General features: G+C 40.2%; 2 protein-coding genes and 1 long non-coding RNA gene across 3 annotated transcripts in view; 2 read left to right on the top strand and 1 right to left on the bottom strand.

Annotated features, from left to right (window-relative positions):
• Nucleotides 1–371: 371 nt before the first annotated feature.
• Nucleotides 372–25686, bottom strand: part of MAN1A2 (mannosidase alpha class 1A member 2) — a 35847-nt gene continuing 10532 nt past the window's right edge. Inside the window, exons 3-13 of the mRNA XM_082206074.1 lie at nt 25102–25198; nt 17783–17901; nt 13997–14077; nt 12894–12988; nt 12068–12191; nt 11599–11692; nt 8745–8860; nt 6247–6466; nt 4559–4731; nt 3120–3235; nt 372–1141 (exon numbers count right to left, since the gene is read on the bottom strand). Coding sequence (XP_082062200.1) covers nt 1009–1141; nt 3120–3235; nt 4559–4731; nt 6247–6466; nt 8745–8860; nt 11599–11692; nt 12068–12191; nt 12894–12988; nt 13997–14077; nt 17783–17901; nt 25102–25198 — 1368 coding nt within the window. The 3' untranslated portion in view covers nt 372–1008. The remainder of the gene's footprint in view (nt 1142–3119; nt 3236–4558; nt 4732–6246; nt 6467–8744; nt 8861–11598; nt 11693–12067; nt 12192–12893; nt 12989–13996; nt 14078–17782; nt 17902–25101; nt 25199–25686) is intronic.
• On the top strand, nt 20570–23642 carry LOC309522646 (signal peptide peptidase-like 2B). Its single transcript, XM_082206094.1, has 2 exons — nt 20570–20599; nt 21872–23642. The coding sequence occupies exons 1-2, from the start codon at nt 20585–20587 to the stop codon at nt 23483–23485; spliced, it is 1629 nt and encodes a 542-aa protein (XP_082062220.1). The 5' UTR covers nt 20570–20584; the 3' UTR covers nt 23486–23642.
• Nucleotides 23700–24940, top strand: LOC309522700. The gene is made up of 2 exons (XR_014215149.1): nt 23700–23822; nt 24450–24940. It is a non-coding gene; the product is annotated as an uncharacterized lncRNA (long non-coding RNA).

The following is a 25686-nucleotide window of genomic DNA, read 5'->3' as shown; positions in this document are numbered from 1 at the left end:
ACTTAGAAATCAAGTGGGAGGATTTCTATTGTGTAAGTGAAGGCTGACAAACTCATCCTCACACTCCCGCCGTACCAAAAGATCCAAAAACCAAGCACCATTATACCCAGGTAAAAGTCTTACTCAGAGGACGTGTAAAAACATCTCTTACAGAACAGTTCTTCCATTTCTGAATAATATACAAATAAAAAAAGTGAGAGTTTAATGAAACTCCTGGCTTCATAGACAAATGTTGAGTTATTGCAACTTAATTGAAGGGAATCTTGACCAAGTGGCAGACGCATTGGGCGGTTTTGTCATAGTGTAAGAAGCGACGCTGCAGTGAATGGAGCTTTCCAAATCCTAAAAGGAAAACCGAGAGAAGTTGCTGATCCGTTTCATATCTCATTTACTGATGAACAATACTACAAGAACAAATGGTTGATCAATATTATTAATAACAATAATAAAAATAGGCAAGGGTCTGAGAGGCACTGGGAATGGCTGCCAGTCTGGACAGACTGATGAAAAGTAGAAAATTCTAAACAGGAGTAGAGGAATTTCAGCTCTAGGTGCTATTAGTGCACTTTTGTTGCCTGTCATTGTTTCAGTCATGCCATCATCGAAAGAAAAACCAAATGACATAATATCAGGAATCCACATCATCTGGGCAGGAGATCGCTCACTACGAAGGTCAGTAGTAGCCGTTCCACTTCACTCCTGTCACAGGGCAGGAAACATGTTCCGATAGGCTTTGAATTGTTAAAAACACCATGCTCCACCTTCTCAGTTGCAAATATACAAGGTCTTTTCGCTGACACACACTGCACTTGATAGTTTTGGTCATGTATAAAATGGAATTTTTAAATTTATGTACATGCTTAAGAGTGCAGTTTTGATCCTCTCTTCATTCAAAGTTATTCATTAATTAAACAATGCCAGTCTTCTCTCAAGCCTCAAGTCTGAAGTGGTCCATGTAAACAAAACACAGCTAAAACGAAGTATTTTGTCCTTGTCCTGGAATAGTTTCTATCGATATGCATGATTTCCTGAAAGTGTTGTGTTGGCTAGATGTAAAACAGGCAAGGGGTGAGCTTCTGTGTTAAAAACCCAGTGATCCAAAGGTAGGAGATCATCATTGGAGAACAGCAGATACAAATACCTGTCAAGGTAAAGAGAGAAAACAAGTTGGAATGAGCAACAGAAGGTTTGTCACCATGTCTGGTCTAACCTAGATAACCTCAGAAAAATTATGGACTTTACGGTTTAAAGTATCACCCATTAAAGAAGTTGTAGCAGATCACTTAATCAACTGAAATTCTATAATTTGCATACGATCTGCAACAACTGTTCTGAAAGAGAAAACATTATTGCTTTAAATGAAGCAGGAATGTAATCAGAGTAGGTGGTATCATAAAAGAAACAGCCCCCCATATCTCCTATAGGACGGAATGATTCTCACCATCCGCCTTTCTTTAAATACATACTTGCTTTAAAAAAATTATGATGGTTATTTTAACTCTTGTGCTCAATTAACTGTGCATTTTATAATGGATCAAAATGTTTTTAATGGATTCATTATCTAGTTCTTGTTCAAATACTTTTAAAAATAATAATCTCAACCTTATGATTTAGAAACCAAAATTAATAACACTGTCATGATTGCCAGAAGTGTTCTCTTTGAAATAACTGGATTTTCACTGCATTTTCAAGACTGAAGTGTTATGAACTTAACATGAACAAATTCCATTTGGCTGTAGTGAAATGCCAGCCTGGTGCTCATTAGCCGTAGTGAAAAGGGTGACGCTGGCCTGTAAGTCTCCAATGCACACCCATAAACTGAGTCCTTTTATTTTCAGACCTCTAAGAGACATTATCTGATAATATATATGCTTCCACCCAGAAAGTATTTATTTAGAAGACTCAAAGAACAAATCGTTGAAAGCCAAAATGATCTGAGTATTCAAGCAAGGGACACATTAGCTGTAGGCTAAAATATTACTCAGAACTCTTCACTCAGAATAATGGCTTTCAAGTCATGATTATGTCCTAATCTCTAAAGTTAACAACACTGGGGTAAACACATTATTCAATAATGCAGTTCTGCAGGTTTGTTTTAATCCAATTAATGTGCCAAGGAACAGTGCAATCCTAGCCATGTCTACTCATGTCTACGCCCGCCAGCATTTTAAGATCGCCCGGACAGCGGAGAAGTCCTCCGCTGTCCCGGGGTTTTTTAAAATGCTGGGGGTGGGAAGAAAAGCCCTTGTCCCCCCCCCCAGCCTTCAGAAGAGGCAGTCTGTCCCCGGACCTGGTCTGAAGGCGGTTTCCCTAGGAACGCATTAATTGATTTTCAATGCATTCCTATGGGAAACCGTGCATCGCAAGACGAAAAACTCGCAAGACGAAGAGACTTGTGGAACAAATTAATTTCGTCTTGCGAGGCACCACTGTACTTATTACGTATTTTGATACCCCTTCTATTACATGTTAGGTGTAACCACTGTGGTGGTCTTTGTGCTTACATCTTACGTGTACCTCTGCCATTCATCCCATCAACAGCTCATTTGTTGACTCCAATTTGTTACATTGATTTAAAACATCTATATTACCAATCATCAAAACAGATTCCAGTGTGGTTTACAAAAAAATTGCAATTTACCTAAGAAAACAATAATGAAATAGGCAACAATTCTATAAGCACTGAGTAGCCTCTTAGGGACGCGGGTGGCGCTGTGGGCTAAAGCCTCAGCGCCTAGGGCTTGCCGATCGAAAGGTCGGCGGTTCGAATCCCCGCGGCGGGGTGCGCTCCCGCTGCTCGGTCCCAGCGCCTGCCCACCTAGCAGTTCGAAAGCACCCCCGGGGGCAAGTAGATAAATAGGTACCGCTTACCAGCGGGAAGGTAAACGGCGTTCCGTGTGCGGCTCTGGCTCGCCAGAGCAGCGTTGTCACGCTGGCCACGTGACCCGGAAGTGTCCCCGGACAGCGCTGGCCCCCGGCCAATAAATGTGAGATGGGCGCACAAACCCCAGAGTCTGTCAAGACTGGCCCGTTCGGGCAGGGGTACCTTTACCTTTACCTTTAGCCTCTTAGGACCACCACAATTCCAAGAAAATTATCAAGAAGAAAAATCTGCTTACTTTAGTGTTTCAGCAAGGAAGAAGCTTTGCTGCACATCATCATATGTAGGAGCTGAAGAGTAGACATCCTTGACCCCAGAAAATCCACCACTCACTCGGCAGTACTTGTCAATGGCCTGTGTGGGGTGTGGGGGAAACAGAATGAATGTTCTACTAGACACTTTTTCACTGCTGCATCTAGTTAACACATTCCGCTGCGAAACAGTGGAATCCTACTTAACCATATAGTGATGAAGACAGCAATGAACAAACGAGACCTAACACTGGGTATTCACAGGTAAGACAAAAAAGATAACAGTTTGGTAGCTGAGGGAGTTGTATGCGAGAAAACAATATGTGAAATATTATAGTCAAAATGTCCATTAATCTATTCTTGCATTTAATCTGTTCTTGCAGAACATTAAAAATATGGAATTCCCAAACTCCTGTTAATTTTTTTTTGTAGAGGACTGTTTTTAAAATCAGCAACAACATAATAAGGTAAGCAGAAATATTCACTGCAAGTTATGAGACGACTCTTGTTCCTCTTAATTATTTCACTAGTACTTCATTTATGCTACTACATTTGATTGCCCCAGAATACTACTCAAAGCTTTGTTGCATAAAGCATGCAACGTGAAGATGGTTCATGCAAGGTGCTTCTGTTCGATTTCATATGATTGTCTCTTCCCACTGCAACCCACACTGTTCAGGAGAGCCCATCCCAATTTTCTAGGGGCTTTGGTGGGTGGGTGGGGGCTACAGAAGGAGACAAAAGAGAAGTAACAAATACTGGTCTCATGTGCTGCCTTCTGTCTTCATTGTTTAGCATTTACAAAAAAGCTGGCCAATAAAACAGCCATATGGTTGCTGACACTCTCAAAGAACTCTAATGAGTTCATGAGACAGGACTTGCCCTTACGGAAGCCACGCTGGTTCTGCCTCAACAAAGGTTGTTCTTCTATATGCTTGGATATACAGTGATGCCTCGCAAGACGAAAAGAATCCGTTCTGTGATTCTCTTCGTCTAGCGGTTTTTTCGTCTTGCGAAGCAAGCCCATTGACGGATTAGCGCTATTAGCGGCTTATCTGCTGATCGGATCAGCTGATAAGCGGCTCAGTGGCTTAGAAAAGGGGGGGGGGAGGAAAAAAACCCAGCAGGAACTCGCAAGACATTGTCGTCTTGCGAAGCAAGCCCATAGGAGATTCGTTTTGCGAAGCACCTCCAAAACGGAAAACTCTTTCGTCTAGCGAGTTTTCCGTCTTGCGAGGCATTCGTCTTGCGGGGCACCACTGTATGTTTCTCTATACTGCTATATGTCATTTCTCCTATATGTGCATTTATGTCTCCGCTTGTGAAACAGACAGCTATGCAGCAACACAATATTCCTCACACTTCATCAGTGAGAGGCTGCCAGTAAACATTTTGACTTCCACACAGAAAAGCTTTCTGTTGTTACCTGTGCTGCCTCCCAGCCCCACTGCCTGTATTTCGGATCATGTGTGAATCGCCACATATACCAATACGTCTCTATCACCTCTGGTCTTAAAATGTAGTATTTTTCATTTTGCCGTACTGCTACAGCCTCCACGCCACCATCAAATTTGAAAGCTTCAGGGCCCAGTTTTAATGCTGCAGAGGAAAGAGGCGGAGGGGGAGAAACATTTAATGGTTTAATTATTTGTGGAAATTGGCAAAAATGACAGAGAAAATTAGGAGACAGCCCAACCAAAAGTTCCAAAAGGAATGGGGAAATTGTAGAGATTACTTTAAAAAAAGTGCCCCCAAGTCAAAACCTGGATTTGCTTTGATTTATTTTCACCAACCATAACATGGATTATAAGTATAGTATGTGGAAAACAGCAGAAATGATGAAATGATAAAAGAAGCAGTTTAACAAATATATAAAACAGACCCGCTTTGAGGAAGATGGAAGTCTGTCAGAGAAGAAAAGGACTTGGGAATAAAGAATATGGTGACATATGTCCATGTGTAAGAACTTATGGATTTATGGTTGTATGTATGTTTCCTGGGGGTTTTTGGTGTTTGTTGTTGTTGACATTTTATTATTTTGATTACTTTATTGTATGTTTAGCAAGTACGAAAACTAATAAAAAGCATGAAAAATAATAACTTTTAATGGAAATTCTATATCAAATATGCTAATAACATACATTACTCTATGTTTGTTTTTAACGCTCACAGGTACTTTGTGCTTACTAGCACTTGGAACAGTTCTTAGAAATTTGTTCAGGCCTTTTGTAGTGTGAGAACACCCTAAAACCCACTGAAAGAATAATGAATGTGCACACAGTTGTAGAATTAATACTGAATACATTGAACAACTATATGATTCCTTTACTAAGAATACAGAATCCACTACTCAAGAAGCTTGTTTTAAACCTGGTGTAAAAAGGAAATTTGAGGTTACTGCAAAATTATGAAACTGACATTTATAGCTCTTAAACTGAATCATGAAATCTACTAAGTAGATCAAGTTATTAAAGGCTGCTTCTCATAGAGATATCTATGGCAAAAACATATTTTATTTCTGAGGATAAATGGCAGAGTGTTATGTACTGTAATTATGAGCAAGTCATAACAAGTGTTGGACTCCAGGAGATGCAGGCTTCATTTTTTCCCTAGGCATGGTAAATGCAAAATAGTTTTGGATAATCTAGATTTTGCTACTAGCTTCTATAAAATACAGTTAAAATGAACTCAGATATAGATAATTTCTCAACTTACAAAGATGCATAGCATATAGTTTTATGTACTTCATCCAGTTAAATCGTTTGAAGCTAACAGTAAGCATACTCCTACTGGTTTGCACTGTTACGGGATTTTATTGTGTAATTTAATAACCTCCTTTCTAGCTTTCACACAATTCATGACTACTAAGAATGAATAGTGCTTTTATGCAGCTTTCCCTCTTGGCAAAACAAAGTTTAAATGCACACATCATTAAATGCACATTCACTATTCAAACTCAAAGGGCATGAGCTAAAAAAATAATAATCTCTTACACAGTATATTTTCTCCCCATTTTCATGTACTTTCAAAATTGCTCCAAATTCAGCCATATTACCATTAGTAAGTATTAAGGAAAAAAGCCACCCAGAACTTAAGACAGGGAAGGATACCTACTTGTCCTGTCATATGATTCATGACACGTATGTGCAATTTCTGCTCCAAGCTGTAGGTAGTGTCCAGCTTTATCATCTCGGGAACCATCTGCTCCAAGAGCAAACAATCCTCCAGCAAAGCATGTGAGATGGCCCATTTTTCTCTCAAGGTGCCCATTCTTCCACTCTCCAATAAAAGTTAGGCCTCCATTGGACTTTCTGATAAGATGCTTCTCTATGGCCTATAAGAAGAAACAGAAAAGCTTTAGTTACTTCAAATATTCAAAATATTCACTATCACAAGTGCATCCTTTACGCTTTGCATTAATGCATGTGTGTGTGTGTGTGTCCAAGCAAGTCTTTTCTCTCCTGCAAAACACCCAAAGAACCACATACAGTGGTGCCCCGCAAGACGAATGCCTCGCAAGATGGAAAACTCGCTAGACGAAAGAGTTTTCCGTTTTGGAGGTGCTTCGCAAAACAAATTTCCTATGGGCTTGCTTCGCAAGACGACAATGTCTTGCGAGTTCCTGCTGGTTTTTTCCCCCCCCCTTTTCTAAGCCGCTAAGACACTTATTAGCTGATCCAATCAGCAGATAAGCCGCTAAAAGCCGCTAATAGCGCTAATCCGCCAATGGGCTTGCTTCGCAAGACGAAAAAACTGCTAGACGAAGAGAATCACAGAACGGATTCTTTTCGTCTTGCGAGGCACCACTGTAGTTGGGTACCAATGAATAGCAATGATAAACTTATAGGATGGGAATCCTCGGCAGGACAGAAGTAGCTACTTACCTCTTTGTTCAGGGAGGGAGAGAGAGTAGAAAGAAGTTACCTAGTTCCTGCTCTGTCATGCATGATGGCAGTTAAGCATTTATCCTGCATCATATTTCCCACAAAACTAGAGGTGGGGGTGAGGAGAAGAGCAGAGGCATAGCTTAGCGAGTCACACTTTCATTCTCTTCCCCTCTTCTCCAGAGACAGCGCTATTACACTGGGGGTGTGGATTTGTTTTTCGGGGGGGGGGGGTGTAAATAAAAGGTAAAGGACCCCTGACAGTTAAGTCCAGTTGCGAACGACTCTGGGGTTGCAGCGCTCACCTCGCTTTACTGGCCGAGGGAGCTGACATTTGTTCGCAGACAGTTTTTCCGGGTCATGTGGCCAGCATGACTAAGCCACTTCTGGCGAAACCAGAGCAGCACACGGAAACACCATCACAAATACTGAAATGAGCCCTTTGCACATCACATGGGATTTGGAGTAGCATACAAGCTGCTGTAAGACAAACTCCAGCTTAGAATAATAGAATCACAGAACTGTAGTTAGAGGGGAATCTCAACTAGATCATACATGACAGATGACGGTTCAACCTCTCTTTAAAAACTTTCCTGGCTTCTTACTTCAAGGGAAATTCAACAAATCAGGATTATTGGACATTTACTGGGAAGAGTGCAAATTCATACGCCGAGAGAGAGAGAACTTTCCATTGCTATTTACAAGACCACTGATTTTTACGTACACAAAAAGCAATATAGACCAGTGGGTGGTATTCTCTCTTTTAAAAGCAAGCATATTCATGAAACCTACTTAGAATTAAAGGTAGGGTACCAGAATCAGGAACTTCACTAAGAAAAGGTAACCTATTTGAGCAAGGAGTTGGTTGAAAATCTTGGCTCAAGAACAGTTCTCTGCTCACAAAATTTATAAAACTCTAAGCTGGGAGGGCATTTCCATGTGGATGTTGAAGTTCTGGAAGCAGGTCTGTGTTTTACTTACAATGTAAATGTGGGGGCAGATTCTGCCAGTAGTGGGGTTGTTGTTTTTAATTAGTCATAGTAGAAGGAAGCAGTGCTCAGTAAAGGCTGGTGTTTCCTTCTGTCAACTTTTAATGCTAATATTGGCAAATGACACTTTTCAGAGGTTTCCAGTTCAACAGCTACTCTGACACTGCAGTGATGGTAGGAATCTAAAGAACTGCAATATTTTGCTCACATGCAACATGTGGAGGACAAGTCCGGGAAGTCTGATCCAGAACGTCAACCAGTATTTGTTCAGTTACAATACTGCTGAAACAATTCAGGGTGAAGAATCACAATCCAGTTCTTAAGTTTTCACAGCATTTACACAGTTGTGTAAATATGGTGCTTAATGCAGGTCTGCACAACTTCTGGTCTACCAAATGCAGAATTCTGGCTACAGCCAAGTGCTTAATAAACCTGCTTTTGTTGCCTGCCTGAGTCTGCAAAAACAGGTTCGAGTGGTGCGGTGGGTTAGGGTTATCAAAAGCCTGTTAGTCCACAATATGCAGCTAGCAAACTGTCAAAATGGGGAGTGCCACAGTTTTATAACTCCAGCTTCAGAACTGAATCAAGATGGTATATCTGTACATATTGTATACCTAGCTGCCCTAAAAAGAGTTAGAAACAAAATAATCATTTGCATTTTAAGGGGAGAAACATTTTTAAAATTGACATTCTCATTGTGTATGTGGGGAAGTGGGGGAAATCAATGCACTATAATCACCTCAATAGCATCATCATACATTTTCCTTGCCTCCATGTCCATCTTATCTGACATCAACCATGCTTTCAGCAAGTACTCGTAGAAACTGTCTCCCAATCCACCCATGGAAGTGTGATCTGCAACAAAGAAGGAGAAAGGGTAAAATTTGGTGTGCGCAATACTACCTAGATTTGCCATGGCAAACTCCATAGAGTTATATCCAATATTACTCATACTCAAAGTAGATTCAGTGAAATGAATGAACATGACTGATTTTGTAAAACCTGGCTGGAAATAACCCTTAAGTCTGGAAAAGCAACTGTTTTAAAAATCGTCTCCATCAATCTGTGGTTTAAGAATTTGGTATACTAAAAATAACGTGTTTTGCATCACAATTCATCTTACACCACTGACATGGAAAATGAATTCCTTTTCCCATCACTGATTAGCTTTGCAACGTTTTGAATTTTTGACACAAGAACTTAAATGCCTAATCCCAGACCCTTGATGGAACACACGACTACATATTGGGAAACTTGAGAAGCATTTCACCAATCACGGAACAGCAAAGTGGGCTTTTCATTTCATTCCATATTAAAATTATATTAGTTGACTGTTCCCATTCAATTTACGCAGTAAGGTTGAGCGGGGCAGGCAGGGAAGCTGCCGTAGACCTTGGATTCCAGTCAGAAAACACAGTATTGGACAAGTGGATCAATAATCTGACTCAGTGTATATGCAAACTGGCTCTTAGCTTATCTACTTGGCCACAATATCTGCACTGAAAGCTCTCCAGGACTGTGATCATGTTACTGCTTAATGTTCTCTCTTGAGTAAGTTAAGATAACTAATCTTTTCTGATCTCTTCAGAGGTTTGTGTGCTGGGGACAGCAGAATAAAGCTGGTCTCTTTTCAAGCCAACTTTTGCCATCAAGGAAATCCTTTAAAACCTTAAGACTTTTTAAAGTGAACTAAGCCATCAGACTGACAGATTTGAAGAAAGTAACTACCCCCACATGCAGAACGTGTACCCAGTGCCTTTTTTCTGGAAAAAACGGTGAGAGAACTCACCACAAAGTTAGTTAATTTATTGCGGACCCAGTCCCAGTGCCACCGCGACCCCACTCCCCTGGGGCAGTGGCTAAATGTAATATGTGATTAATAAACTCAAGCCGACAATGATCTGTGTTAGAAATGGCCACAACTTTATTGATTACAAATATAGGTGGATTTTTGGCTCAGGCATTGGGTGTTTATCTGTTCCAGCTCCCCCAGACAAAAAAAATAAGTATTTACGGTAATTTAAAAAGAGTAAGGGAACTCAGTTACCCTGAGTTTCTGCTAAAAAAAACAAAACCCTGCATGTACCTCATGGCAAAAGAAAAGTTGCTTACCAGTGACTGGTTTTTTCAGGTGGTTATCTGTGCAGCCACACATATGGGTTCTATCCTTGCACTGACCTATGTTCAGAATTTTCTAGAGTTCAACAGACATTCTGGCAGGAAACCCACTCCCATCCTCAGAGCACATGCTCCAGGAGCCTGGCTCGCACTTTCCTGCTCAGTTGCTTTCGGACCACTGCAGCATCTATATAAGGAAGTGCAGAACAAGAGCAGGAGAACAGCAGCATCCGGAGTGCAGGTGGAGGTAGGCTATGTGACTGCACAGATGACGAAAGAACTGTAGTCGCAGGTAAGCAACCCGCAATCTTCAGCTGCAGGTATGAAATCGAGAAATACACTTCACACGTATAAACAAATGAACTCAGGTCCACAAAAGCATATGCCATGATACCATGTGTTAAAGGCGTCACAAGACACTTTGTTGTAATCCAGCTGCCCCTCTGGAAAAAAGTAAGTAAACCAGTTTTTCCTCTTTGTGATTTCTATGCAGTCTCAAAATGGTTAAACAGCAGGTTGACTTACCCAGAGGCATGGCAGGTGCATAAAATATCACAGTGCTCAGCACAGCTTGTCAGGAAAGGCTGAGGTTATTTTTTTTTGGGGGGGGGGTCCTCCCATCTTGGCAATTGTTTAGACCATGGGTAGGCAAACTAAGGCCCGGGGGCTGGATCCGGCCCAATTACCTTCTAAATCTGACGATCCGGGAATCAGCGTGTTTTTACATGAGTAGAATGTGTCCTTTTATTGAAAATGCATCTCTGGGTTATGTATGGGGCATAGGAATTCGTTCTTCTTCATTCCCCCCCCCCCAAAAAAAAATATAGTTCGGCCCACCACATGGTCTGAGGGACAGTGGACCGGCTCCCTGCTGAAAAAGTTTGCTGACCCCTGGTTTTGACTCACTTGTAAGGACATTGTTTGCAGCACCACATCAGATGTTCAAGCCACTGTATGGTATCAAGCCAAAGTTAAAGAAAATTACAGAGGATGCAGCAAGGCTGTAGACTCCTTGCCTTCTACTTCCATGGGTGTTTTAGAAATTCCTTTGGAAAACTAAGAACTACTAAAATTTAGTTAATGGACTTGCTGCTGGGATATGATACTTTGAAGTAGCTGTGAACTACATAAACTAATAAACTAATAAACTAATAAATGAAGCTTGCATTGTGCAGCATAGATAAATAATCCTGGAAGTTACTGAAGTCAAACTCCCCAAACCAAGCTTGATGCAATTGTGCAATGAAGGAGGCAGAACTATTATTACTATTAGCCAGGACATGATACAAGAAACCAGAACATGAAAGAGGAGGATGGAGGATGCGAGTATGAAGTTCCCAAAGGCTAAACCATGGTCTGGGCTGTGATGTCTGAAACGGGTCTCAGAATGTGCCTATGTGTGAATGTGCGCTTATATGTGTGCATGCATAGATAGATATAATCAAATTTGACATAAATGTGGAGGAAGTACTCACGCTGCCCCCAGCGCCCAGTCCTTGGATTCAAGTAGTTTGGATAAAGCCCATTAGGGCGGTCCATTTTTTGAAGTAGCTTACGAATATGCATGACCTAAATGGAAAAAAAAAATCATAATCACAGCTTAGTCTCAATACAGAATGTAAATCAAATCCTCTTCCATCAATTAAACAAGTTTAAATTGGTGCCCTAACAAATTTTGAAGAACTAGGCAGACTTTTAAATACCATTTCATTATAAATTGTCAATCAATTAATGGTCCTTGGTGGTTTATGCTTTTAATATATGCATTATTTCCATATTATTATGATTATTAAAATTAGTACCTCCAGGTCTCAGGGCAGTTCACAACATAAAATCACAATATAAAAACACAGAATACATAATAAAAACAAGGACATTATTTATAGTCACTGTCAATAAGTATCGACAAACTTCTTATTCCACCAGAAAGAGCACAAAACTAACCTTATCATAGTAGACAGGGTTGCCAGTCAAGTAGCTCAGGTGTACAAATTCCATGTGAAGGGTGCCAAACTCAGATAGGATACTGCTGCCAGCAGACGCCCAGCCCCAGTTACGACCTACACCACTGGCAAAAGAAAGATTAAAGGGTAAATGTATACAAATATTTGGTACTGCTATTGTTCTACAGTGGTGCCCCGCAAGACGAATGCCTCGCAAGATGAAAAACCCGCTAGACGAAAGGGTTTTCCGTTTTTCGATGTGCTTCGCAAGACGAATTTCCCTATGGGCTTGCTTCGCAAGACGAAAACGTCTTGCGAGTCTTGCGATTTTCTTCGCTTTCCCCCCCTTTTTCTAAGCCGCTAATAGCCTTTTAGCCGCTAAGCCTTTAATAGCCGCTAATAGCGCTAATCCGCTAATAGGGTTGCTTCGCAAGACGAAAAAACCGCTAGACGAAGAGACTCGCGGAACGGATTATTTTCGTCTTGCGAGGCACCACTGTATATAGGAAGAGATTTAGCAATTTATCTATTTCTGTTAAAGCAAAGACCAATCAGCAACAGAGTACTGGGGAAGATAAGCACAAGCCAAAGGAAAAAAGTGTCCTTGAAACAATTCAAGAACCAACAGTGAAAGGATCACCCCCCAAACTTGACTACTACTCAACACGATACCACAGTTAACACCAGACTCCAAAGACACCACATACAGGTATTTAATTGTGCAGAAAAATCCCTTAGCGGGCATTGAGACATCCTACTATCAGTGGCCAAACATAGGTTTTCGCTATTCCTGATTTCCAGTCTTCCTCTTGCCTCAAATCTCGTACCTTTTCAAATTCACCATTGCCCAAGGAATCCCTGTGGGTGTATTGAAGGCAGGAATAAGTTTTCCTGCAAGTTGGACCGCTTTTAACTTAAAAACCTGTAACACAAGAAAGAAAGTTGAGCACTTCTCCATTTTTTTCTGTGTAATCTTATACATATCATCTTAGAAGTAAGTCCTTATGCAAGTAAGAATAGAAAAGTGCAGGTTGGGTTATTTTAACTCTTTTCTATCCCATTCTAATTCTGATATTGGCTCCAAATGGCTCATAACAAACAATTAAAACCACAACAACAAAACATATTCAATAGTTAGTAAAAACATGAATACAAATGATAACAAATTATATACAAAAATTAAATATTGGGAAAGGCTAGAGCAATTTTTTTAAAAAAGTTTTAGCTGACACCTAAAAGACAGCATTGCAGGTTCCCTAACAAGTTCTCCATAATCTGGGTGCCACCACAGAAAAGGCCCTGCTCCATGTAACGCATCTGGGATCTCTGAGGTTGGGAGCATCCAGAGCACCTCTCAAGATAAGATCTTAATGAGATATGGGCAAGTTCATATGGGAGCAAGTGATCCTCCAGATACAGAATGGTACCCAATACAGATCTTTCATGATCTGTTTCACAGGCTGCAGTTAAAACCTTGCTGCAAACCATAAACTAAGACCTCAAATTTTGACAATTGATTTCGGACAGGGTGACAAGTGCTCATTACTGTATAATTATTGGCAAATTTTGTGCCAAATTCTGCAACCTGAATATACAACTTAAACTACCTCACACATATTTTGCTGGGGAGAAATGAGTTTCCATAGTACTAAAGCACCCCACCCATCTCTTTTGGCTCCAGATATTTCATTTTAATGCCTCTTTTTAATAAAATGAAAACAGATTCTGTGGCCAATGCCCAGCATTTTGAATTTTCTGCATTTGTACTGAATTTTGAAATTCCTATCACTCCTGATTACAGCTATGAGTTTGTGGTTACTTACCTATTAGTGAGGCCTCTGAAGCAGCAGGAAAACAAGCCTTTGTTCCCTTTTAAGAAAACTAAGTAAAAGTTGCACATATTTCCACGATTATATTATAATTCACTTACCTCCTGACCTGAAAGGTAATAGGCCGCAAGTAAGCCACCAATGAAGCGGATGTTGACTTCAAAGACAGATACCTCTGAATTCTTGAGACAGAAAAAGGGATATAAGCTAGATATTAGTATAGAGTATGTAGATTTATCACAAATTATTACAGTGAATTTATTTTTTAATTAAATATGTATCCCATTCTTCTTTCTGAAGGTTCCTAGGGTGGCACCTCTTGCTTTAAATAATGAATTCCTGTTAAAGGAAAACGTTATGAAAATGATGTATAGATGGTACTTAACCCCTGTAAAACTAGCAAAGATCTACCATAAGAGTGACAATTTATGTTGGAAATGTAAAGAAAAATAAGGTACTTTTACCATATGTGGTGGATGTGTCTCAAGGTGAAAGACTTCTGGGAAAAGATTTATAGTGAATTGAAAAAAATGTTTATAGTGAATTGAAAAAAATGTTGAAATATACATTTATTAAGAAACCAGAAGCCTTTCTACTTGGAATAATAGGTTTGGAATTGCCCAAGAAAGATGTCAGATTGTTTTTGTATGCCACAACTGCAGCTAGAATTTTGCTAGCCAAAAATTGGAAATTACAAGAAGTACCAACAGTGGAGGAATGGCAGATGAAGATGGTGGACTTTTTGGAGTTAGCTGACCTGGCCAAAAGAGTCCGCAACCAGAAGGAGGAGGAGTGCCAAGAGGAATGGAAGAAATTTAAGGCTTATTTAGTTAAATATGTTAAGATAACTTAAATAGAACTACTTGTGAGTAATAGATTGGCCTAGGATTTAAATATGTGAAGTTGTATAACATTATGGATAGAAGTCAATATGAAAAGAAAGAAAGATGTTAATTGAACAAGTAAATTTTATATGAAAATAGTATTGGAAAACTGCTACAATGAGTTATATGGAAACTCAGCTAGGGGGATTTGAAGAAGTCACCCAACAATGATAACAAAAGTGGGATTATAACAGTTAGGATATATGTTTGTTTGTTTTCTCTATATTGTAATGTTTTTCTTGTTTGTTGTTACATTTGCTATAAATTTGGAAAATCACAATTTTTTAAAAAAATAAATAAATAATGAATTCCTGTAAATGTTTCTTTGGAGATATAAACCCATTTAACAGAACAGGTTTTGGAGTTAGTGTTACCTCCTATGCGAATTAGCAGTATATTTTTTTGGCTAAGGAGCCCTTTCACATCAAGAATGTGTGCAAATGTGTTGTTTCACACATACATTAAACGTCCATACTTTATTATGAATTGATTTTAACTTTCTGTACAATTCGGCTCCCACCCGCTCTTGTAAGAATAGCAAGGTGGCAAAAGAGATGTGTGCAAGTTGCAGGCAACAGTGGTGTACTGTTAAGAGGAAGATAACAGGAGTCATGAACTGCTGCCATTGTGTTTTTTTATTTTGGTGAAAAATGACCTTCTTACATAAGAGATAAAACTCTTATAGTCATATCTGTACAATTTGTTGGATTCATAAGATAAAGCTCCATTCAGGAAAACTTTCAAGAGCTCCAACTATCTATTATAGGGAGAGACAACAAATTACATTTTAGAAATATTTCACAACCTGAAATCAATGGCTAACTGAAATCTTCCATTAGCATACAAGGGATATAATCTTCTTCATAAGATATAAAATCTGACTTTCTGTGGAAAGTTTAACCGCCAAGATGCAAGAGAGCTGATGTGAGCAAAATCCTTTCTCACTTTGTTTTCCATGCCCCAAGTATTCAAAATCACAGTCTCTTAATCAAGAGATCAGTTCTCATAGAAACACAGAACTGCAGAGTTGGAAAGGACCCTGAAGGTCATCATTCTAGTCCAACCTGTTGCCATGCAGGAATCTATACATGACAGATGGCCATCCAACATTTGCTTAAAAACCTCCAAGTAAAGGGAGTCCACCACCTCTCGCGGGAATCCGTTGCACTATTGAACAGCTTTTATTGTCAGAAAGTTATTTCTGATATTTAGTCAGACTCTCCTTTCTTGTAACTTGAATCCATTGGTTCAGGCTCTAGTCTCTGGTGCATGAGAAAACAAGCTTGCTCCATCTTCCATGTTGACAACACTCTTTACCAGGCCAAACATACCCAAATTCCTCAACTGTTCCTTATAAGGCTTGGTTTTCAGTCTTTTCATCACATTGGTCACCCTCCCTCTGCACACATTCCAGCTTGCAATATCCTCCTTAAATTGTGGTGCCCAGAACTGGACACTGTACTCCAGTCTTATATTTGTGCAGCTGGTTCTTCCTGCCTAAGTCTACAGCTGCACCTTTGTCCTGCTGAAATTCGTTTTGTTAGTGTGGGCAATGTTTCCCAATCTTATAAGGTCATCTTGAATCCCAACTCAGTCTTGACCAGCATTGACTATTCCCTCTCATTTTGGTGTCATCTGCAAATATGATGAAAATTCCCTTGATCCATAAAGGTGTTGAACAACATTGGACGCAGGACAGACCTCTGTGCCACCTCACTTGTCACTTTTTTCTATGATAGTGAGGAATTGTTAGTGAGCACTCTATGTTTGGTCAGTCAACCAGCTACAAATTCACCTAACAGTCACCTTGTCCAGTCCACATTTTACCAGAATGTTATGGGGGACTTTGTCAAAAGTCTTACTGAAATCAAGATACACTACCTTTCCATAATTCCCCTAATCTACCAATCTTGTACCTGTATCAAAAAACAAAAGGTGATTCATCTGGTATGACTTGTTTCTGAGAAACCCATGCTGCATCTTAGTCATCACAGCATCCTTTTCTAGGTGCTCACAAAACGACTGTTTAATTATCTGTTCCAGGACCTTTACTGGTATTGATGTCAAGCTCATCAGTAGTTACCCAGGTCTTCTCTTTTCCCCCTTTTAGAAGATAGGGACAAAATTTGCCCACCTCCAGTCCACAGGCACCTCATCTGTTCTCCAATAATTCTCTATAATTTTTGAGAGGCTCTGAGGTTACATCCACAAAAGCTACTCATGTCTCTTTTGGGGGCTGAACATCAAACCAGCATCCTGCTGTGTTCTCTCTTTCATAGAAATGTGATTGCCAGTGTTGTAGGTCCCAAATTTCCTTTGAAGACACTGAATTTCTCTTCCTAAAAGAAAGGAGGGCAGCTAGGCTGGAAGAAAGCCCCTCCTCTGGGACCAGGAAAACACATTCTCTGTTATTAAAAGAGAGGAAGAATGTCCTTTCCCCTCATGCTCCTGACGCTGTGTGGAACTGAAAAAGCTATTCTGCTGTTAGTCAAAAGAACTAGAAGCCTCAAAGCAAGAGAATTCAGTTTTGTTTTGTTAGGAAAAGCTTGGGACCAAGAAACCTAACTTGGAAGAAGAAAAACCTCTGTCTCCCGCAGGCTTCAGTGAAGAAAGTATGTCACCAAGGATGTAGAAAGACAAGAAAAGCATGAAGTGGGCTTCTACCATGTGAAGAACAGAAATCCACCATTACATCCAGAATTTCCTTTTCCCCCTTGAGGGAAGGAGGACAGCTAATTAAAGCAACATGTCTTAGATAAGCCTGGAGACCAAGTCCTGTGAGGAAAGGTTGAAAGGTCCTTCCACTTTGTTTTAAAATTTACACACAGTGTTTGTGAGTCATCAAAAGACACTAATCAGCTCTTTTTCAGGCTTCATTTTAGAAAGAAGAAGAGTATTTGAAGTTTGATCAAGCTAAGAAGTTCCCTGCCCTTCCGACTCTACAATTATATGATTCTATGTTTCTTCAGATAGGAAGGACAACATACAAAAAGTTCAACTTACCACACTGAAATCAAGGTGATTGTCAATCCACTCCTGCCCTTCTTTGAATTCATCGTGAAGGCCCATAATGTAGAGGGTATCCAGTGCATCTACTATAGTGGCACCCAGCTGTGAATTTCCTACAGAAAACCCAGAATTCCCATTATAACTAAATGTTTTACTTATGATCTTCCCCTTCAGTGTAGCCATTATTTATTTGTAAGCTGGAACTATCCTTTACAAATAAATCAATTTCTCCAAGTATGAATCAAACAAATTGTTAGGGGTTCTAGTTACAATCAAGCAGTATATAAATATTTGCTGAATGCATGAATAAAGATTTTTTAAAAAAACATGTGGGACATGTGGGAAAAACAACAACTTCAACAAAAAGAAGAAGAGTGAATTGTCACGCCTTTAAGAACATTACTCCTTCAATGTTATTTCTGTATCACATTTTGCATCTGCCTCTCCTTTGCTAAAAGGTGGGAAATGTGTCAAGGAGCAGGTTGAAGAATGGAAGAGTACCTCTTTCAATTTCCATTTTCTTGAAACATCCTTGAACAAATAGGTTACCCCAGTCTAATCCTACCTCCAGGTCAGCCTTCCCTAACCTGGTGCACTCCAGATTTTTTTGGACTACCACTCACGTCAGTCCCAATTGGTATGGACAATGGTCAGAGATTATGGGAGTTGTACTGCTTAACATTTGGAGGACAATGGGTTGGAGAACAGTGCTGAAGGCACTATGAGCTGCTGTTAGGGGCCTGAGAAGGTCAATTCCCTCTCCATCCATCCACCCACTTTCCTTTTTTTTTTTCTTAAAAAAAAAAGACACCCAAACATTCCATGTAACAACTGTTCTCAACCATAGACTTCACTGACAGATTTCCTCTGAAAACTCACAGATCCTTGTTGTAATACTTTTGGCTTTTCAATTTGCAAACAGATATACTTCTGCATAGTATACATGTTGAAACCGCTGCATTATTTTTAGGTGGCTTTGTTTCATTTCCAAACTGTTTTTTATGTATTTTTTTGTTGTAAACAAAATGAAATAATATGAATCTCTGTTCCTTTGAGTCGCCAAAGAAATTCCTGTGCTCAGGCTGATACAAGAAGAATCACTTGGCAGGTAGAAGGGGAAATTCCCTGGGCAAATTCTCCTGCCTGTAAGGACAGGCAGCTATTCATGGGTAACAACAAGCTCACAGAATCAAGGCACCCACACTTTCTCTCTCATTCACCTCCCAGAAACCTCTCTATCCCCACTTTCTGCTCTTTCTGGCACCCATCACTGCATAGCAAGTCTTCTTCATGGATGCATCTGTTTCTCTTGAAGCCGGTAGGAATATTTAGCTTTTTCGGATTGGTCAAGCAGAGCTGGTTCTATTTTTCTGACTGACTGAAGTGCCACCTGATACTAAGCAAATCTGCAAGGGGAAATTCAGCAAGTGGCAGATGAGTAGAAAGTGACAATCCCTTCTACAACCCCAAGCCAAAACTTCACAGTAACCCTAGCAGTATATAATATCCAGTCTTATCACTCAGCCAGCCAGCACTAAAAAGTTTCAGTGCTAAAGTTCACTCATAACCTTGCCTTAGCAGCAGCAGCCTCCATAAATTCAGCGCCAAAATTCAGCCCTTCCCTTTGCCCTCCTTGGCTACTGCTCCAAGTCAAATAAGTTGTGATCATGCTAGCAAAAGGTTTAGCTTTCAAGGTGCCACAGGCAAAAAACGAACAAACAAAAACTGGTCATTCTTCGTTCAACTGTTAGTAAAATTTCTTAAGGCAGAAAATTAAAATGGGCATATTATTGGACAAACCCATATTTTCTTTCATTTAAATGTTTGTAGTAAAAAAAAAAGCAACATAAATGTTGTTTGAGCTTTTTTACCATGTACATAAGGGTGGTAGGTGTCCAAAAAAACTGGAAAAGGGGGGGAAATGCAAAAAGCTGGGCGTGGGAATCACAAGTTAAAAGTAAACAATAGCTTCCAGGTTTTCATCAACCTGCATATAGAGTGAAAGTGCAGTGCTGTACATCTCTATTCAGAAGTAAGCACCACTGAGCTAAGTGAACTTAACAGTAACTGTGTTGACAAATGCATATAATACTGTTTCAATGCATATAATACTGTTTCAATAGCATGGTAGGACTACACAGCTGTGTAGTCGAAATTAATGCTTAGCTGCCTTCCCCAGCCATAATGTGTAGCCCCTGCTGATGTAGTGATTACAGCTTGGTGATTTAACTTTGTCATTACAACATGGATACAAATGTAATTTAACAGCCCGCCCCCCCTTGGGTTACTGGGGTGTGGTGGGGCCATTCCAGGTAGAAAAAACTGACTGACAAAAACCATGGAAGTAGAAATAGGACAAAGAGGAAAAAATATTTAACAAAATACGAAGGCAGTCAATGAAAGGCTAATGTACAGATTACAGAATTGCAGCCCTCCTTAGCGTAAGGCTATGTATTATTTCACGGGCAGTATTCTGGTCCATTCCTTTTCCCATTTCAGAAGAGAGAGACTCTTGAGTTAAAATTCTGGAGACTGCATGGCATGTGAGACTGACTATTTCCAATCTAATCTTAGAGGGGAAGGCTTCATAGGAGAATGGAGTCTTGAGTGGTTGCCAGGGGACAATTCTTAATCACCACAGGCAACTGAGTAGTGAATTGTTGGCAGTGGTGGGGGGGGGGCAATGCTAGGGAGGCAGTATACAATCAAAGGAGGCTCTTTAGGTGCTATGCACCAAGGCGTACTGTTAACAAGAAGGAAAACAATGGCTGACCCCCATCTCCAGAACCTCAAAAGATGCTCGTTAACCAGGTCTGTTCCTTAAGTGAAATATACAGGCACCTTGGTAGGCAGAAAACAGTAAAGCTAGGCAGTATTTATATTAGCAGAGACTAAATTTAATTTTAGATTGTGTACTATGTAGAAGATTGTGACCAGATGTTCTGTTTACCATCTAGTCTGATGAAGAGCTCTGGTGAACCCAAAAGCTTACACACTATTTTATGTTATTCTATTTAGCCTAATAAAACTACTGCCCTAGTACAGATTTAGGAATTTTTATTATGGGCCAACATGGCTACCTCTACTTTTTGTCTGAATTAGAAAATATAGCCATTCAGCTGTGAGATCCTAAATTAGAGCTAGAGGATCTTACATCCTTGAAGTGGGGACGATTCTTTCCACCAGTAGAGCATGGGACTCTTAATCTCATGTTTGTGAGTTTGAGCCTCACCTTGGGCAAAGGATTCCCACATTGCAGGGAGTTGGACTAGATGACCCTTGGGAATCCCTTCCAACTCTACAATTCTATGTTTCTACCCAATTGGGCTTCTACAGCATTGACTTTTTACCTAGCACACAACCTAAAATTAATGTCCACCTTTGCTAACATAAAGAGTCCCTAGTTTCTCTTGATTCCTATTGTGTAGCTATGCAGCCTGTAATGACTATCTCCTATACTTCAAATTTTTAGAGGACAGTCATCTTTATGAACTAAAATGTTCACATCACACCTTCTTCTGACAGTCACCAGATTAAGCTATTAAATCATAAAAGCAGTAATAAAATTTGATTTCCAGCTTGTAATTCTGGATCCGTATCTATGGTTGAAGAGAAAATTAGGCTCAATTTGTGACAAACAGCCCTACTGATAAACTTGTTGTGCAAAAGCAAGAAACAAAAACTTATTAGAGAAGACGCAATGCAGCAGACAGGGGTGGGGTTTGTCTCCATGGATAGGAAGCTGGGCTTATTATGTAACAAACAAGGTTGGGGTTATATCCATGATGTGGGGGTAAGGCTGTCAGGAACAGCTTACCATGTAGCAAGCAGAGCTTGGGTCCCAGGGGCCTAAGCTTTGAATTAAAGGGGGGAAAGGGACAACATCTCTTTTACAAGAAGAGAAAGAAGCAGCGTGTGGTTACAGTTCCTAGTAAAGATTAAGGGAAACTGCCAAGAAGGATGTTTCTGTTTCTAGCCAGCTTGTTCCTGCTCCTTATTCCACCTGTGCTTGCTCAGAACCCTGGGGTCATCCGTATCAGTCCAGAGAAAGGAGGAGATTACTGCTTCCTCTTCCCTTCACAGTGGATGAAATCACATCAAGAGGGTAACAAAAATCGCTGGCTTCACCCTGCGCTCGGAACTCAGAACATCAGTTACTCATCCATGTGTTGCCCACCTTCATTCTTTGGGGAGGAAGACAATGATGGTGGTGGATTCAGCACAAGAATTGCATCTGTAAGGGAGGGCAACTGCAATCTCTTTGAGAGTGCCCGACTCCATCAAATTAACCAAACCCAGGGGCTGTTGACTCTTGGTGGAGATGCTCCCTATCTCGTGAAAAACCGGAGATCCAGATATAGCTGGGGTCACTGTGAGGAGGTCACAATCTCAGGAATTCTTCTCCAAGATGTGGACATTCTCTATTTATTGTTTAAGAACTTGATCAGGGACTTGCTACACAAAACTGGGGTCATTTATCTGATGTCAATGTTCATAGTCACCATAGGAAGCTACTGGGCAGGCAGAACAGAGAGAAGAAAGCAACAATATATTGAAAGCCGATTCCAAACAGAAGACGATGATTTTGGTGAGATAACAATTGACACCAATGCCTACTTCACATGTACTTGTACAGTAATGGCCACCTTCATGCTACTTGCTCTTTACTATTTCTATGATCACCTGGTACATGCAATGATTGGCATTTTCTGTCTATATGCATCTTTCAGTCTGCATGGTTGCTTAGCTCCATTTGTAAGCAAGCTTCCATTTGGAAAACGTGTAATACATCTCCCATTTTTTCACAAAGGTCTAGAGATCAGAACATTGCTTCTAACTGTCCTGTGTATAGCCATCAGTGCACTTTGGGTCATCTTCAGAAATGAGAATGAGTGGGGCTGGGTTTTGCAAGATGTTCTAGGAATCTCTATTGGCATTTACATTCTGAGAACAGTTCACATGCCCACCTTAAAGAACTGTAGCTTGTTTCTGTTCGCTCATTTGTTTTATGACGTACTCTGTCTGTTCGTCACTCCTTTCCTAACCAAAGCTGGAAAAAGCATCACAGATGTGACAGCTTATGGGACACCAGACTCTGAAGAGATCCCCTTTCTGTTGAAAGTACCAATATTACCCTCAACATCCATTTTTGATGACAGTTCTTTTACTGCTATAGGCCTTGGAGATATTATACTTCCTGGTTTCCTGGTAGCCTACTGCCACAGATTTGATGCTCAAGTCAACTCCTCAGGGGTCTATTCTCTAGCTTCTACTCTAGCTTATAGCTATGGTCTTATGGTGACCTTTGTTGTAGCAACATTCTTACAGACAAGTCAGTCAACTCTCCTATACCTGGTGCCCTGTATACTCACTACTACTATGGCTGTTGCTGCTTCTCGCAAAGAGTTCATCCTTTTTTGGACAGGTGTTGTCTCTGCAGAAGACCTGTCTCAACCTTCTTCACAAAAAGACATCAAGCACCCAGATACATTACAACATTCAGAGGGAAAACTCTGTCAACAAGAAGAAAAACAAATCTCCAACATCACATTCCTCAAGGAAGATATGACTAGTTCCAGCATATCCACAGAAGAGTTATCTGACCTGGACACACTGAGAGATGAGATGACTAACTGCATTCTAAGTCAGAGAGAAGATGATGCTCCACATGAGGGCTACGAAAACAAAGAGGCTTGAGAAGCACAGAGACCACATTCTGTGAGGAAAGGGGAGAGGAAAACACCCCACATATATATGCCACTGGAACATTTTGAGAGACAAACAGGGCACTTCAGGTTGAAGAAATACAGGTCCATTAAACCACATTTGGAAATAAAGCTACTCTGTCACTCTTGCTGTGAAATTCAATAAATTAAAATGCACTGTTCTCATCTATCCATCTTAACCCTGTCATGCCCTAACGTGACCAAGAAACAGAACCCAAGATGTGCAACTATCTAGTCATTGCCCCCATAGCATTCTCCCAACTTACAGAGGAAGAGGATGGAGGGTGAAAGCCCAAGGAAAAACACAGGTATATGGAGACTTTTGTAAGCGAGTACAGTGGTACCTCGGGTTACAGATGCTTCAGGTTACAGACTCCGCTAACCCAGAAATAGTACCCCGGGTTAAGAACTTTGCTTCAGGATGGGAACAGAAATCGTGCGGTGGCAGTGCAGGGGCAGCGGGAGGCCCCATTAGCTAAAGTAGTGCTTCAGGTTAAGAAGAGTTTCAGGTTAAGAACGGACCTCCAGTATGAATTAAGTTCTTAACCCGAGGTACCACTGTAGAATATGCCAAACTGTAGGCTGTACTTGTTGCTTATATGGCACAGATCTTGAGGTAGGACCCTTTATTATTTCTGGTTTTTTGATGAATAAGGTAAGTAAACATCTTAACTTTTCTCTTAAACTGAAGGATTTTTGGTCCTAGTATGTCCCTGTTTTTGAAAAAGAACCTCACTGAGTGACTTAAGTCCTCTCCTCTTGCAGGCATAGTGGGAACAGAGAGGTAGAATTTTTAACTGCATTACGACTGCAGAAATCTTAACATATGCATTTAAGGCATTTAAAGAACTTTATATATATATTCTACATGTCAACCCTGCACAATAGGCTTTTTATTATTATCCCCAGAGTATCCCTGTTTTTATTATCTTCAGAGTTTGTCCAATAGTTTAAGAAGCCTATGTAGTCTACCATTGCTATCAAGCTGCAAATCCAGGCAACATGGAAGAGATCTCAAAAGTTGTGCAGAACAGGTCTCTAGATGAAGTAAGCAAGGGCAAAGACTGAAGATCAAGTGAAGTCATCATGCCAGCTCTTCCCTCTCTCTCATACACACGAATGCCCCAGCAGGACTTCATACATAAATATGTATAGTGGCATAGCACACGCACACACAGCAGCTTGCCACACAAAAATCTGAGTGCATTTCATCAAATGTAACCATGAAACAGATTTGTTTGCAGAATGTTAATTCAAAGAGCCAACTATCAGAACTACAAAAGTCTGTGTTATACAAAAAAAAAACACCCTGTTGTACAATTTTTGTGTTTGCAATGACTAGCAGAAAATTTAGAACATTCATCATCATAAGAAGTCAGACATGCACTGATGCATTTGCACAATAAAATTCAAGAATAAAACAGGATTGCATTTAATTGTAATTGCTATTCTTGAGTGGTTATCTACAGGATTAAGTGGGTTAACAGTTCTCTTTCGTTAACTTTTTCAAATTCCAATGACACAACAGGATAAGCAAGGTATTTTATGTGGAATTTTCAAAATGAGTTTTTTAGAACGACAACTTACCAAATATGTTGGTGGAATGTCCTTTCCTAGCAATGGGTTTCAGTTCATTATGTCCCCATCCATATTGCCGGTAATTATCCCAGGCATGCTTCATCATCTAAGGAATGGAAAACAAATAAAAATTAACACAAATTATCCATTCAACTAAAATATTTGTTTCAAAAACAGATTCTCTAATATAAACAAAGGTAAGCAACAGAGTACAACTGTAATTTCAACTGAAATATATCTGAAAATGTTTCAAATTCAAGTCTTGCAAAATATTCTGTGCTGTCAAAGTAAGCAACTGCTTCTGTAAAGGGATGGAAGACTAGCAATGATTAATGTAAGAGGAAGCTAATCCAAAAAATCAAGGTTTAAAAATGTAAAGGACCCCTGGACAATTAAGTCCAGACAAATTTGACTATGGGGTGTATTGCTCATCTCCACTTTCAGACTGAGGGAGCTGGCATTTGTCCGAAGACAGCTTTTCCGGGTCATGTGACCAACATGACTAAACTGCTTTTGGTGCAATGGAGCACTGATAGAAGCCAGAGTGCACAGAAATGCCATTTACCTTCCCGCTGCAGCGGAACCTATTTACCT

Source organism: Podarcis vaucheri (assembly GCF_965113315.1).
Source record: "Podarcis vaucheri genome assembly, chromosome: 17".
In the NCBI taxonomy this organism is placed as follows: Eukaryota; Metazoa; Chordata; class Lepidosauria; order Squamata; family Lacertidae; genus Podarcis; species Podarcis vaucheri.
Note: the sequence above shows the minus strand (reverse complement) of the source record. Positions and strands in the feature narration are given on the sequence as shown.